We start from the raw sequence: 16,117 nt of genomic DNA, 5'->3' as shown, positions 1-16,117 counted from the left end.
GAATGGGCTCAGCAGGTGTGCTGTGCTGAGACAAGAACTGTGTGCAGGCGGGGTTGCCTGAAAGGCTTCTCCTGCGTTAATCTGACAGGACTCAGTCATAATCACCTGGCTGAGGGTGTAGGGGAAGGATGTGTGCCTGTGCACTTTGAATATCCCCTGTCCACAGCTCCTGCAGCCCTCATAGATCACACAGCAAACCAGAGCGCTCACAGTGAATCAGGACTCAGACTGCAGAAAAGCTCTGCAGATTTCCCCATGGACTATGGGTGTTTAACCAGAGACAGGACAGGGGCAGTCCAAGTGTAAGAGGAAACAACATCCACATCCCTTCTCTTTATTGACAGTATCAAGAGGAATTCTGAGGTGGGAGGAGCTACAAATATGGCTCTTTATGGCCCAATATCCCACCGATCCCCTGGCTTTCCACAAACACAGTCATTTTGTAAATGCTGCTGCCTGCCTTGGTCTCCTTCCCCCTGTGTGCTGTCCTCACTCACCAGCAGGTGGGGACAGTCTCATTTCATTCCTCGAAGCCTTAGATCCCATCTCAACCTCTTTCTATAGAGAGGAGATGAGTAGCTCATCTTGTCTCAGATGTAAGGGTCCAGGATGGAATCAGTGTCTGTGTCCTGGGTTTTCGTCTCCTGTGTCATCAGTGCTGGAACTGGGTGATGAACTGACCCTTCACTTGATGAACAATCTGATTATCCTCGATCGAAGGTGTTTGCTTCTCATGCTGTACACAACTGGGTTCATAAGGGGTGGGACCAGAAGGTAGACATACCCCAGGAGAATCTGAAGCACGTGAGTCGAGCTGTTCCCAAATCTGTGTATCACAGACAAACCAATCTCTGAAGTGTAGAAAAGCAGGACGACACAGAGGTGGGAGACACAGGTGTTCAGGGCCCGAAGACACTTTGTCTGCGACACAACGCTCAGCACTGTTTTAAGGATCATCACATACGAGAGGAAGATGAGCAGTGAATCCAACCCCATAATTAAGAATGAAAGATACAAGCCATAGAGGTTGTTGAATTTGTTGTCTGAACAAGCCAACTTCATGACTTCCTGGTGTGCACAGTAGGAATGGGAGAGGACATTGTTTCCACAGTATTGGAACCGTTTCAGGAGAAGGGGGAGAGGGAATATTGTGGTTATTCCTCTTAGCACACATACCAGTCCCATCTTGGCTATTCTCGGCAGGGTTAAGATGGAAGCATATCTCAGTGGGTTACAGATGGCGATGAAGCGGTCAAAGGCCATCAACAAGAGTATGGAAGATTCAATGCACTGAAGCGACTGAATAAAGAACAACTGGGTAAAACAGGCATTAAAGCTGATTTCCCTAGAGTTAAACAAGTATATGCCCAATATCGTCGGCATGGTGGCTATCAATAAGCCAAGGTCTGTGATGGCCAACATGGAAAGGAAAATGTACATGGGCCCATGGAGGGTTGGATCTGTTTTTATAAGGAACAGAATGACTGAATTTCCTATTATCGAAATAACATACATTAAACAGAAGGGGATAGAAATCCAGAGATGGATGACTTCCTGCCCTGGTATCCCGGTGAGAAGAAACACTGCAGAGTTGAATTTGGTGTCATTGACAGCTGACATCATGTCCTGGGCAGGCACAGGTAGTTTTGAACTTTAGTTTCTGAAAGAAGAAATAACAGGAGACTAGATGATAATTAAGGAGACATCTTTCTGCTCTCAATGCAAGTCTAGAGGCTCCCAGGATCTCAAGGAAAATGAGCAACTACATAGTCTTGGATTTTCACCACCACCAGGACGATATGCACTGCCAGACTGGATCAGACATCTGCTCCATTCAGCTCAGCATTTAGTGGCCATTCCTTAGATTCTTCAGAGGAAAGTGGAACAAGCCTTGCAATAGGCAGCGAGGAGACACCCTGCTCCTAGGGAAAGTTTCCCCAACACCCACTACTTAGACATATTTGGTGGTGTAAATCACGAAGGTTTAGAGCCCTTCCAAAACTTTTTAAAAGAGATTCTAACAACCTGAATGGGATTTTTTTTTTACCCATATAAACATCCCATCCCTCTTTGAAGCCTGCTAAGCTCTTGGTCCCATAGATATCTTGAGCTGCGAATTCCACAACCTATTGTGCACTATGTGATTTTACAGCTGTGACTTTCCCACACACACTCTTTCTGGCTCATTGTATGATGGCATGTGTGCAAGTGCATGGTGATATTGGTCATTGTATTTACCTGTCCTGGATTGAGGCTATTTATCAATGTGTCTGCCTCTTTCCAGCACATGGGATAAACTCTTAAGGCCTGATTCTGAATTCAAGATTGTCTTAATGGCATCACTCCAGATTTACATGGGTTAATTGCTTCAGAACAGGGCTCTCTTAGCTTTCTCTTATCAAATGCACCAGGTGATACACTTTGACCCCCAAGAGTCCCTCCAAGAAGAGCTGAAATGCTTTGCTCAACAATGTTGACTGAATCCAGACAGTCCATTCACCATACAAGCTTCTCTTCATTCTCACAGGTCCTGAATCCTCTCACCAGGCAAGGGTCCCTAAATATCTACAAAGTTACAAGATGACACAGACAGTTACTTCAGTTGGGTGTGGGAGGGGTTGGCATCACACATGGGTGAAGAGTGGAAAACCAGGTTTGCACTAATATCCACTTCAGCGTGCAAGTTATTTCAGCCATGTGCATGTAAGAGGTGATTAATGAAAATTATATACAACCAATGTAACACTCCCCTTTTCTGCACCTCAGCTTGACTCTTTGCTGAAACACAGACAAACGGTTCTGTTATCTCATGACCTTTTCAAAAGACTTGCCCAGGTATTGCAGAGGGATTACATTCATGACCCCAAATGTAAGTGTTAGAAAGAGCTTCTGGTCATTTCCCAGGAGACAGTATCATACAGCTGTTCACTGAACAAAGAGTTTAGAGCTCAAACCTCTTGCCAACAATATGTGGAGTACTACTGAAATACTGTCTAAAGCAAATACCATTAAGCAGTACAGTTACCACTGCTTCTGACTTTCAGAATACAGGCATGTCATGAATGTTTGGTTTGTAATATCTGTATTACAATGACAAGTTTTGGTATAACATTTACACATCTGTACTTTAGCATACTCATGTCAGTCCATTCTTTTCCCTCTGATCCACTTTCAGAAATGATTTTTTGGGTTAGAGTGGGACTTAAAATGTAACGTCTTTCATCGGGATTTCTTCAGAACCTGAGCAGATTGCAGTGTCCCATCCCTCATTCAGTTGATTGCCAACAAACAAAAGTCTAGTAGCTCCTCTGTCTCTGGGTTAATAGCTGACTGGTTCTCCTCAGGTTCTGTTCTGTCAGTCTGTAGCCTGTACCCGGAGTGGTGATGGGCATTAGGATCAGTATATAAACTCTACATTCCCTGAGCTCTCACTCTCTAGTACACAGTAACCCCAGCACCTGTTACTCACACACGATGAGGGTTTGCAGGAAGTGGATTTCAAAGTCAAATGCAGGAGTATTCATGGAACTGGAACTTCATTTCCCACAGGAGAGTCACCTATTGCTCTCTCTCTGACTGTCTTTGTCCTGTATTCATAAAAGCTGTAGCACCTGGGAACAGCATTGTATCAGACATGGACCTGAGCTGTCATCATGAGTGTATGTGTTAAACCCAGTTGTTAGGATGGTAACTTTATAGCTACATTGTGTTGATTGTTTCTGTTATGGCTGTACTGGATGAAACCAGGATGCTTCCTGTTAGTTTAGTAACAGGATGCTGGAAAAGAAGCAGGAAGGGAAGCAACAGCTTAAGAAAAATCATCTGTCAGTAAGCTCTTCAGGGAAGCTGAGAGATCACTCTGTAGCTACAAGCTGGGAAGAGCCTATTTGTGGGCTCCAGACACTTTACACAGCTTGTTTTGCCAATACTGGGAGTCTGTGCAGAGGTGTGGAATCTGTTGCTGAGAATGTCTTCATACCGACAGGCACAGACGCCGCTGGGGATGTCTGAAGGCCCTCAGCCTGCCTGGGTCCTGGTCAGAGTGAGAGGGTTTGGGCTCAGAGACATGTACAGGCTATTGTTTTAAAATTATCTTATTCTCTCCTGTTATGCTTTACTCCTAGTGTTCAAATTAAACAGTATCTGGGTTCAAGAAGGCTGGCTGGTCGCTTGTCAGTAGTCACATGCTCACAAAGGGAAGAAACACATGTGCCTAACCCACTTGGACCTGCAGGGAAAAAACATTCAACCCACAGTGTGCGGTAGAGAATGTCCCAGTCTGAGGGTAGGAGGATCGTGGGATTTCACTCAATGGGAGGGAAAGCTATTACGCCTGACATATGGCACTTGGAGACCAGAGGAAGGGCAGAGATGTAAGTAGCCCTGTAACTCTTAGAGGTATATACAAGGCAGAAATGCTGGAGCCGTTAGCCAGTCAGGAAACAGAAATATGCCCTATCGGACCTGTTACCACAGAGCAGTGCAGATCTGAATTCCTGCCTTCACAATGGAACTAGAGAATAAAATAATTTTATATGCATTTACCGATTACATTTCCTGGAACAAATAAACATGAGGTAATTTGTGAACTAGTCACTAATATTCCGTGGGGTTTCAGGATCAGGCTCAGAACACACTGCCCCTCTAGAAATGGGACAACTTGACAAATCCAGCTCAGGGTACTGGAGTTTTAATGCTCTGAACTCACTTTGAATGTTAGATTTCATTGTAGCTTGAATAACCCACCTTGGTTTGCAAGGAGGTGTAGGGGAGAGATTGCCAAGTGACCAAATGCTCCTGCCCTCCAGCCCCTGTCTCTATATCACACCAACAGACCAGCTGAGTTTGCTGCTGCTGCACGGAACATCTGCAAATGGAAACAGTTTGCAGCCTTTCACCTTCACTTCATGTTTTAAAAACAGGGAAACCTCTCAACGTACCCAATTCCTTCTAGACAAGGAGCTGCTAACACCAGAGGTCTTCAGCCTAAAGGAAATGGAGTCATCGGAGAGGTAGCAGGCAGTATCTGTTCAGATAGGGAGGCAACTGTGTTTATGAAGCATGAATGCACATTCCCTTGGGGGCCACGGCCAGCAGGGAACTTCAGCTGCTTGGCTTAGTGTGCACCAGCTTTAACCCCCATCGTGGCCAAAGGCAAACTGCAGAAAGACAAATCACAGGGGATGTGCAGTGATCCTACCCACCTGGACTGCAGCACAAGCCCTGCTGCAGGCTCTATTCCTGGAATCCAGGCTTGTCATCACTGTTCATATGATTTCGATTAGTCACCTGGTTATCTTGGAGACGTCCGAAGGGTAACAATAAACCTGTCACAGCTGTGATCTTGCTGAAATAAAACAAAATAAAATAGAATTATAATAATATAGTAGCATATTTCTCCCCAGAAGGCCCCTTTCCTGTATTACTAAACCAGGGTGCAGGCCAGGGAAGGGATATTCCACAATGCTCTGTATCTGGAAATTTCCCTTGAATCATTCCAGGAGGGCAGGTCCGTTCCCTTCTCCCTGAGGAATGAAAAAGGGGACCCAGGATTCAGGGCTCCCCAAAGTTAAGCACAGATCTCAGTGGTCCACTGGTAGCTAGGTCCCCCCGCCCACAATCTCTGGGCCTCCACAACTGCTCTGGGATGCTCTCCAGCTCCCTGCTAGCACAGGTTCATCAGAGATGTGCTACAGGGCCTGTCACAGTAGCCACTGCCTGCAGGATCTGCTGATGTGTGAATTGTACAGGGTGGAGGGGACTGCACAGACATGGGATGGCAGATTAGAGTACCTGATGGGCACAATACCCCAGCCCTAGACTGGTTCAGATGCTTTGACATTTCTATGCCCCAAGTCCAGCCATAGACTCCGTCAGTGTAACCTTCATTTATGTTATGAGGAAGATGAAACCCCTCCAATTTCTCTTGGCGATTCAGGCAGTTGCAGCTGGGCAGCGTCATTGGGTCAAAATAGTGGAGGTGAGGCACTCTGCTTTCCTACACAAACCATGAAACTCTAGGTCAAACCATGAAACTCTGTCTCTAGTGCTACAGGACCACACCCCTTGGTGGCTGCACAAGCCCCCCATCAACCTCCCACACTGAGCACCTTTAGGGTGACCATAGTTCCCAAAGAGAAAACAGGAGACACACAGTTTCTCACCCTAGTCCCCCCAACTCTGTGCAAAGCTATCGCCCATCACTGGAACCCAGTAGGGGCCCCCTAAGATTTCAGGAAATTGTCACCTGTTGCTGCAACACTGCCTCCTGCCTCCCAGTTCTACCTCACCTCCGGCTTGGGGCTGGCATCTCCACTCACCTGCCCCAAACGTTCCTCCGCTCCCCACTTCCCCACTTTTATGATAGAAGTGGGCATTTGTCCTGTTTGCTGTTGCCAGCTGATCAAGTCTGCAGGAGCAAACAATAGAAATGCCTCCTTTTGGGGAAAAAAAAGTTGAATTCGCTGGTACAGGGCTTAAAAAAGGGATTGTCCCGGCCAAAATATGACGTATGGGCAACCTAGCACGGAAGTCTGCTAGGGTGGCTAGCTGAGCTCTATAACAGAGGGAACTCTGGAAAAGGTTTGGTCCATCTAGCCCAGTGCCCTGTTTTCTGACTATGGACAGTTCAGGTATTTCAGAGGGAAAGAAGAGAAGGAGGCAATTATTGAGTGATCCATCCTCCCTTATCTACTCCCATCTTCTGACAGTCAGAGACTTAGACACATCCGGAGCATGGGGTTGTGTCCCTGACCATCTTGTCTTACAGCCACTAATGAACCTCTCCTCTGTGAATTTACCTAGTTCTTTTTTTGGACTCAGTCATACTTCTGGCCTTTGCAACATCCCCTGGCAATGAGTTCCTCAGGCTGACTTTGCATTGCGCACTGTGTGAAGAAATGCGGCCTTTTGTTCATTTTAAACCGGATGTATATTAATTTCACATGTAATCCCGGTTGCTGTGTTATGCCTTTTATAGACCTCTATCATATTGCCACTTAGTCATCTCTTTTCCAAGCTGAAAAGTCCCAGTATTTGTAATCTCTCATCCAATGGAAGCTATTCCATACCCCTAAACATTTTTGTTACCCTTCTCTGTACTTTTTCTAATTCTAATATATTGTTTTGGAGATGGGGCAACCAGACCTGCACAGAGCTTTCAAGGTGCTGGCATACCATGCATTTATATAGAGGCATCTATTTCACTCTCATTATCTATCCCTTTCCTAATTGTTTCCAAAATGGGCAGTGGGTGGAGCCCAATTTTGAAGAGGCTAGCCCACCAGAGCTTCTCCTTATCTGCCCTTCTTCCCTGCCCCCAGCCAGAGTGGTGAGCCCCCTGGAGAAGCCAAGAGCCCCCACAGCAACTTTGGCTAGAGCCCTGTGCATGGTTGGAGGAGCCCCGGGCTGGCTGGAGCCACCCCAGTCACACCCAGCCTCCTCTCATGAGACCCCGAACCACCCCCAGAAAAGCTCGTCTCTTCCCAAAGGACCTCAGCTTTTCATATTTGCCTTGCAGGTTCCAGGGCAGCTGAGGAAGTGGTTGAGACATTGCCTCCCATATTCATCATAGTGGTATCATTATGACACCGTTATAATAGATCTTGTACAAACATGTCTTGTGAGGTGTCTATGGAAAAGTTTTGGAGCGGAATCCGTGTTAGTCTGTATGAGCAATAACAATGAGGAGTCCTTGTGGCACTTTAGAGATTAACATACTTATTTTGTGTTGTATCCTTGGGGGCAACACTTTTAGGAAGAAATCACTGGAGACACAGAGAGCTGTAAACCTTGAAGCAGCCATTTTATTGCCACTCACAGAACTAACAGTCAGCCAGCCAAAACTGGCTGGGCTATCCCCTAAAAGTCTCACTCAGTTGTTCATAGCAACACAAGATTCTATTACCACAACAACCAAATACACAGCATTTGGGCATAAGCTTTTGTGGGCTAAAACGCACTTCATCCGATGCATGGAGTGGAGCATACATTAGGGAGGTATAAATACACAGCACACGAAAAGATGGGAGTTGCCTTGCCAAGTGGGTGCGAGGAATCAATGTTAATGAGCAAATTCAATTCAGGTGGAGGTGGACTATGTCTGTTACAGCTATCCCCCTATTCCATTTTGTTTCTTACAGCTGTCCCCATACTCCATTTTGTTTTTGTTCTCCTCCTGTGGCCGCCCTTCCCTGGCTGTTAAGTTGTTTACCAGGGCCACTGCCCTTCTCAAAGGGATGGCCACTTGTGCTGCATGCTAAGTCGGACCACTGCTCTGTTCAAAGGGTTAGTCCTGTTATCACCTTGTTGAACCTGGGCTTGGTGTAGGGCAGGCAATGTCCAGAGCTGCAAGACCTATTGTGTTTTTAAGATCCTTGACATGAGTCATAGGCCTCATGTGCTTTTGAGTCACCTATTGCACAGGACTCTGCCCAGGCATGTCTCTGTGCTCACCTGCAGTTTTTCCCTGTGCCTCCTCCCCTGTGACAGAGGGAGCCTGTCAGGATTACTGGCGGGACACTGCCTGAGTTTGCCTTTCAAAACAGACATTTTTGAAACAAACATCAGAAAGGTTTCTGCATTGCTGCCTGGTCTGATCAGCCAGGGGTTTTGGGGGGTCCTTTCTCCGCTCTTGTTTTATTTTTGAGCATACCCCCACTTTTTAACCCCTCCCACGAAGAACGAATTGCTGCCTAAGAGATCTCCTGATTATCGAGACCGTGCGGAGCTCTCCTTGCTTCTTCTAATGTTGCTGCTGCTTCTGCCTTTGCTGCTGCCTTGGGGACTGGTAAGAATCCCTCTGTGAAACTTTCCCTACTTTTATTTTATTACTTTAGCTGCTGGCTCTATTTCCCCAGCACACAGACTCAAGCTAAACCTTGGTCTGTGCCTTAAAACCTCTCTTAAACTCTGCGGAGCTTTGCTGCTAAAAATAAGCTTGTGCCGCTGCTAAACTCTGCTCCCTGCTTTCAGCTGTATCCACGGCTGCTGCCACCATCCCTTGGCTTCCTTGGGGGCTGCCTTGGGAGCTGTATCCTGGGCACATACCACTCTGCCCTCTGTAACTTCCCCATAGCATAAGGTGCACCGTAGGTTTTGCTTTTTAGTTTAATAAGTCATAGTTTGCTAAGACTGTAGAGCTTGTAAGTTTCACCTGCCTTGTTATAGTTTGCTGTTTTGTTACTCTGTACTGTTGCTTGTTATAGTTTGCTTAGAATTGTGATATTTGTTGTTTTGCCTAGTCGTTGATTAAGATAGATTTTAAAAAGCCGTTGCCTGGTTGTATTCTGTATCGGTTTTATTACTTTGTATAAGCTGCTTGTAATTTATATAAGTTTGATTAAATTAGAGGATAGATAAAGTTTTTACTGCTTGAATTCGTCTTCCCGCTGTCCCAACCTCTCCCTGAACTTTCCCGTGTCTGTTTTTCCCCCGCTGCAATCTCCCCCTTTGTGTACTTCTCCGTGTCTGCCTGTTGTAACCCCTTGCTGCTCCCCCCCCCCCGTGTATCTTCCCAAACCCTTTGCCGCTTCTTTCCTTTTTTGGGGGGTGTCCCTCTAGCCCTTCCTTACACCTCTCTGCTGCCTCTCCCTGTATCCTCTGTGTTCCTGCCCCCGCTCCTCCGCTGCCCCTCCCCTCCCGAAGATCCCATCACACTGCTCCGTTTGTCTTCACCCTGCTGCTCCGCAACGTCCCTGAAGTGTGCTCCGCTGCTGCAGCCTGTTTCTTCCCTCAGCCTCTGCCCCTTCTCCACGTGCCTCCCCATCGCTTGCACGTTCAGCGCCCTCCCCTCTTGCTGCTCCCAGACTCCCCTTCAGTGCGCTCCAGCTGCTCTTGTCTCCCGCACCTCCAGCCCGCAGGCCCCTGAAGACTGCTGCTCTGGGCTTCGGAGTCTCTCGCTGCTTGCAGCTGCACTCTCCTCTCGTCAGATACCACTAATCACTCACTCCCCTCCCCACTCCTGTTTCTTGACCCAGCTTTTAGGTACACTCTTGCTATCACAGCCTCACAACTTAAATCAGAAATTTTCTACATTGCATAATTTCACTTATCACTCATACTTTATTATTGCACCGTGACTCACATTTTACTTGTGGTTATAACACCCCATTAGTTGCCTCCATTTTTCTAATATACTTAGTATACCATTTTTATATAGAAGCTACCATTTTATTTTGCATTTTCTTTTGGGTACTTTTTGCATTCCACACTGTATCTAGAGTTGTTCCTATATAAAGTTAAGTTGCTTATTGACTGTACTGTATCCCATTGTGCTGAACCCCACTTACTGTACCCCACTGTTAAAACTCCCTACACTGTTCAATAAGAAGAACCCGCCCAATCATTGTCTATTGTAAACACCTTATACACCCCATCCCATCACATTTCATTGTTAAATTCCCACAACTTCCTTTTCCCTTTAATAAAGAAATTAATTGGCACCCCACCTGTGTGGTAATTGCTCCCCAAGATCCCATATACCTGCAGGCAGGGACAGACTATTCTCAACAGTTGACAAGAAGGAGTGGAAATCACTTTATAAAGTTAAGGAGGCCAATGTAAACAAGGGGGCTCATTTGAAACACTTCAAAAGAAGTGGTAAATATTTAGCAAGGGGAAATTAGTTTTTGTAAAAACAACTAGGAGTACTTGTGGCACCTTCGAGACTAACACATTGATTTAGTTTCTGTAGTGACCCATCCATTCCCCCTCTATTCAGGCCTAATTCGATGGTGCCCAGTTTGGAAATCATTCTAGTTCTGCAGTTTCTTGTTGGAGTATGTGTTTAGAAGTTTTTTTGTTGGAGCATTCCCACTTTTAAGTCTGTTATTGAGTAACCAGAGATTTTGAAGTGTTCTCCTACTTTTTTTGAATGTTATAATTCCGGATGCCAGATTTGTGTCCATTCATTCTTTTGCATAGAGACTGTCCAGTTTGGCCAACGTACATGGCAGAGGGGCATTTCTGGCACATGATGGCATATATCACATTGTAGATGTGCAGGTGACCTACCCCTTCATGGTGTGGCTGATGTGGTTAAATCCTATGATGGTGTCACTGGAACACATATGCAGATATATTTGGCACCAGGGTTTGTTGCAGAGTTTGGCTCTTGAGTTACCATTTCTGTTTTGTGGTGTGTCGTTGCTGTTGAGTATTTGCTTCAGGTTTGGGGTGTATCTGTAAGTGAGGACTGGCCTGTCTCCCAAGGTCTGTGAGAGTGAGGGATTGTCCTTCAAGATAGGCAATGTGATATATGCCATCATGTGCCAGCAATGGCCCCCATAATCATGTCATAATAATATCAGTGTGATGAATATGGGACGAAACATCACAGCCTCCTCTATTCACACCTCTGTGTCAGACAGTTCCTCAGATTTGTCACCTAAAAAGAATGGCTCAGGTGGGGGAATCTCCCTCCCATCCTCTGCAGTGAAGACCAATGCAAAGAATTCCTTTAGCCTCTACGCAGCAGCCTCATCTTCCTTGCATACTCATTTAGCACCTCAATCAGCCAGTGGCCCCACTGATTGTTTGGCAGGCTTCCTGCTTATGAGATACTTTAAAAATTGCTGCTATTTGCTCTTCATAACTTTTCAACTAAATAGGCAGTATCGCCAAGCCCCATTTAAAAATTATGATTCATATCCCCAAAAATCATAAGATTGTGTTAAAATATTGAGATATAAAAATATACAACTGTGGAGTTTGTTTTCATGGGCCTTTGTTTTCTGAGCCTTTGGGGTGCACCTGCTTCAGGTTTTCTAGTTTTTCTGCAACTCACTTTTTAAAAATAAACTTTTAAACTGAAAACTGAGATTCCCATGCAGTGTTTTGATTCTAGAACTGGGGCTTTCACAAAGACGTGAAATAATTCAAAACTCCCAATAAAATCCCCCAAAACGGTGCTGCTGGCTGCATCTCAAGCAAAGAACACACAAATGAAGGTACTGAGGGTAAATTAGTGACCATTTCTGGTCACACAGTGCATCAGTGGCAGAGACGCTGTTTCCCTCTGCACTGGGCTACAGAGCCTCCTGTTGTAAGGAACAGGGTTACTACACAGCCAGCCACAGATAACACTGGCAGGCTGGCAGAGTCACTGATTCCTGGGGCACGGGTCAGAGGGCTCCTCCTTATGAGCAGGCAGGAGACATGTACATGCCGGGTAAGCAAGGTCATGCACGTTCTTAGTAGAAAGGGCCGTAATCCAAACGAAGCTACAAATGCCTGCTGCTAGCTCCCTATTGGACTCAAACAACCAACTTGGTGATGCTGGAAATTTGGATGCAGGGTGTGAGGTCTTTCTCCAGTGCTAGAACAGGTCTTAGTGCTCATGGAGCGGGTGGGGGTCAGGATCAGACTGAGGGGCAGCCCAGCAGGGCTCTGTTCAGCCAGGCAACAATCTCCAGATCTTTCGCTCTCTGAAAGCACATCCTGATTACCCCTCTTACTGCCAAGCTGCAGGAGGGGCCCAGAACTCCCTCGTCAAAGGGGGTTGTGCTAATGACAGGCCTCATCAACAAGGGGTGTTGGAAAGAGTCCAGGTTCTCCACTCAGTGCCACAAATCGTCCTTATGAACTGAAATCTCTCTAAGTCACTTAACTATGGCTCCAATTACTGTAGCATCCAAGTGCCTCACAATCTGCAACATTTATCAGTACCCCGTGCGGTGGCTCAGTGCTATTAATACCACTTGGCAAAGATATCGGGAAGATGATGATGCTTCTTAAGGAGAAGGACAGTAACAACAGCATGATGGATAGAGAGGTTTTGATGAAACCAACATGTACAAGGTAACGGGCAGCCCTTGGACATGTCAATGGATGGCACCCTAAAACGTTAGAAGCTGGCACTCTCATAAGTCAGGGGCAATACATAACTTGTTTGTATCTGTGTATAAAGATGTATCTCAGAGGCAATATGTTTATCTGTCCCAGGGGAGAATGGAAAGTCCTGCCATTCACTGAGCCAGTCCATTGTCCTGGGCATACATGTGTGAGTGTTCCTGTAACCATCAGCACCGTGCTTCGTTGGCAATAAACCTGGCTAAGTGCCTTTGCTGAAAACCAACCCTGTGGATTTATTGGGTGGTTCACTCGAGGTCTGCTGTGACATCTGTCTGCGCAGAGCTACGACAGCACACAGGGAGAACACACACAAGCAGCAGAACATCTGTCAACACTGACAATCCCCAACCACTGATCTGATAAGGAAGTGAGCTGCCCTCTGTAGGACTCACGATCTAACATGGCAGAAAACTATGTGTTAGGGAATCCCCATAACCCCTCCCTAAACCCCCCCTGAGAGTTTCATAAAGTATGGATGTTCTGGGTTGCTAGCAAAAGAGGTCCATATGAACTTAAAAAATATAGTAGGGAAGCAACATGCAATGAAATCCTACACCAAAGACACTAAAAGATATCACACCACAGAAACACCAGATGATTTCAGTGTATAGTGAAGGAACCCTCAAGCAGCAAGAAAAGGAAAATGAAGTGCTTTATAAAGAAGAGACTGGTCAAATATACCTCAACTTACCATATATGGACAATTGAGTTGGCAATCAGCTAAAACTCACCATTAGTTTACTAAAACTTGTCTACCATGTAAAAACAACTGTATTATTGCTGTATTATATTCTTGCTGTACATCATTTACAATGTGCATAACATTGCTAAACTGTGTAACCAACACACAGATAAAAATCCTCAAAAGAATAACAGCCAAGAACATGAAGTCAAGTTAAAAACAAAGTGGTAAAAAATATATATGTGACATAGTAAGTACAAATTGGGTAAACCAATTCCCTGGTAGTACCAGTCATAATTTGGATTAGTGACACTGCATCCTAAGTGAGGCACATGTTATTCAAAACCAACTTGTTCAGGGTCTGGGTACCAATAGTACATCCTGACAAGACAATATTGGAGAAATTGGTTATGGTCCATTCTCTTGGCTATCTGGAAGACAGCATCCATAAGAAACAACTGTATCTATGTCAGCTACTGATGTATCACAGAGTAATACAACCCATGGAACAAAGAAGCTAGATATCCCTGTTTCCTGCCTAGTAAAGTTTACCAGAGGGTGACAACTAGCAGTAAGGGTAGCCAATAAAATGAATAGACAGCACTGTGTAGTAACTAATTGCAAAACATTTATAAATAAAGGCCTCATTTGTAATGTCACCACTCCAAATTTGTTTTACTTCTCATATACATGGTACAGTGGAACACATTGTAACAATGCTTATCCCAGCATTTCAAAACACTCAGCCTGCTACTACTGACGACACAGGTGATAACTGTCATTGCCCTAAGAGGAGTGTGTTGCTCTCTGTGGTAGCAACGAAGTAAAAGGGCCAGTCTACTAAGGCTCAATCATAAAATTACATTCCTCAGTCATGGTCCCAGGCCTAACATTCCCAGGTCCACCGTAGGGGACTAAACACAATTGGAAAATAAAATCTGTCCATCAATCTTACGAGGGAATGTGGGAGGGAATATGGGACAGATGTCGCATTATGAATGGTAAAGGTGACCACATAACAGTGTTTAGCCCACTGGCTCATCTTCAGTCCATGCATTATGATTTTCTGGAATGATGGGTAAACCTCCTCCCCATAAAAATACAAAACATGGGGGAATGTAGTTGAAAGAAGGCCTAAGACTTGAGGCCCTATAGGAGAGGCCTCGTATGAGGCCTGAGGCCTGGGCTAAAGTAGTCAGAACTTTGCAGTTATAAAGCAAAGTGACGCTGTGAAGAAGAGGCAGGCACAGCTCACAGAATCTTGCACCAACAAGGCTGACATTGCAGAAACACACATTCTTAAGTAGTGATAGGCAAAATATATATACTGTGATGGGGCAAGGCCAGATGGCTACAGTAAAGCACTGAGGAACAGGTATGTTAGCCCCAGGCTAAACAAATCCCTAGGACAGTGGTAACCAAATGGCAGTTGCTCCAGGTTAATCAAGGCACCTGGGGCCAATTAAGATTTTTCTAGAAGGCAGTAGAGATAGCTACTTTAATTAGAACAACTGCAGCCAATCAAGGCAGGATAATCAGGGCACCTGGGTTTAAAAAGGAGCTCACTCCAGTCAGGCAGGGAGAAGCTATAGGAAAGGAAGTGCATGTGAGGAGCTGGGAGAAAGAGGCACAAGGAGCTGAGAGTGATAGGCTGTGCTGCTGGAGAATTGAGGAGGACAAGTGTTATCAGACACCAAGAGGAAGATCCTGTGGTGAGGATAAAGAAGGTGTTTGGAGGAGGCCATGGGGAAGTAGCCCAGGGAGTTGTAGCTGTCAACAGGTGTGTTGTAAACAAGACATGAGAAGTCATTCTTCCGCTCTACTCTGCACTGATTAGGCCTCAACGGGAGTATTGTGTCCAGTTCTGGGCACCGCATTTCAAGAAAGATGTGGAGAAATTGGAGAGGGTTCAGAGAAGATCAACAAGAATGATTAAAGGTCTTGAGAACATGACCTATGAAGGAAGGCTGAAAGAATTGGGTTTATTTTGTTTGGAAAAGAGAAGACTGAGAGGGGACATGATAGCAGTTTTCAGGTATCTAAAAGAGAGTCATCAGGAGGAAGGAGAAAACTTGTTCACCTTAGCCTCTAGTGATAGAACAAGAAGCAATGGGCTTAAACTGCAGCAAGGGAGATTTAGGTTGGACATCAGGAAAAAGTTCCTACCTGTCAAGGTAGTTAAACACTGGAATAAATTGCCTAGGGAGGTTGTGGAATCTCCATCTCTGGAGATATTTAAGAGTAGGTTAGATAAATGTCTATCAGGGCTGGTCTAGACAGTATTTGATCCTGCCATGAGGGCAGGGGACTGAACTCGATGACCTCTCGAGGTCCTAGAGTCTATGAATCTATGAATCATGCAGCTGTTCCAGGAGGCACTATAGACAGCTGCAATCCACAGGGTCCTGGGCTGGAACCTGGAGTAGAGGGCGGGCCCGGGTTTCCCCTAAACCTCCCAACTCCTGATCAGACACAGGAGGAGTTGACCTAGACTGTGGGGAAGATCACTGAGGTGAGCAAATCTGCCAAGAAGTGCAGGACCCACCAAGGTAAAGGAGGAACTTTGTCACAATACTCAAACAA

At 45.6% G+C, this 16,117-nt stretch overlaps 1 protein-coding gene across 1 annotated transcript; it reads right to left on the bottom strand.

The window, feature by feature from the left end:
- Nucleotides 1–684: 684 nt before the first annotated feature.
- LOC115643089 (olfactory receptor 51G2-like) lies at nucleotides 685–1,623 on the bottom strand. Its single transcript, XM_030546897.1, has one exon. It carries the CDS (start codon nucleotides 1,621–1,623, stop codon nucleotides 685–687), a length of 939 nt encoding a protein of 312 aa, XP_030402757.1.
- Between the last annotated feature and the right edge of the window lie 14,494 nt (nucleotides 1,624–16,117).

Source organism: Gopherus evgoodei, unplaced genomic scaffold (assembly GCF_007399415.2).
Source record: "Gopherus evgoodei ecotype Sinaloan lineage unplaced genomic scaffold, rGopEvg1_v1.p scaffold_50_arrow_ctg1, whole genome shotgun sequence".
Lineage (NCBI taxonomy): Eukaryota > Metazoa > Chordata > Testudines > Testudinidae > Gopherus > Gopherus evgoodei.
Note: the sequence above shows the minus strand (reverse complement) of the source record. Positions and strands in the feature narration are given on the sequence as shown.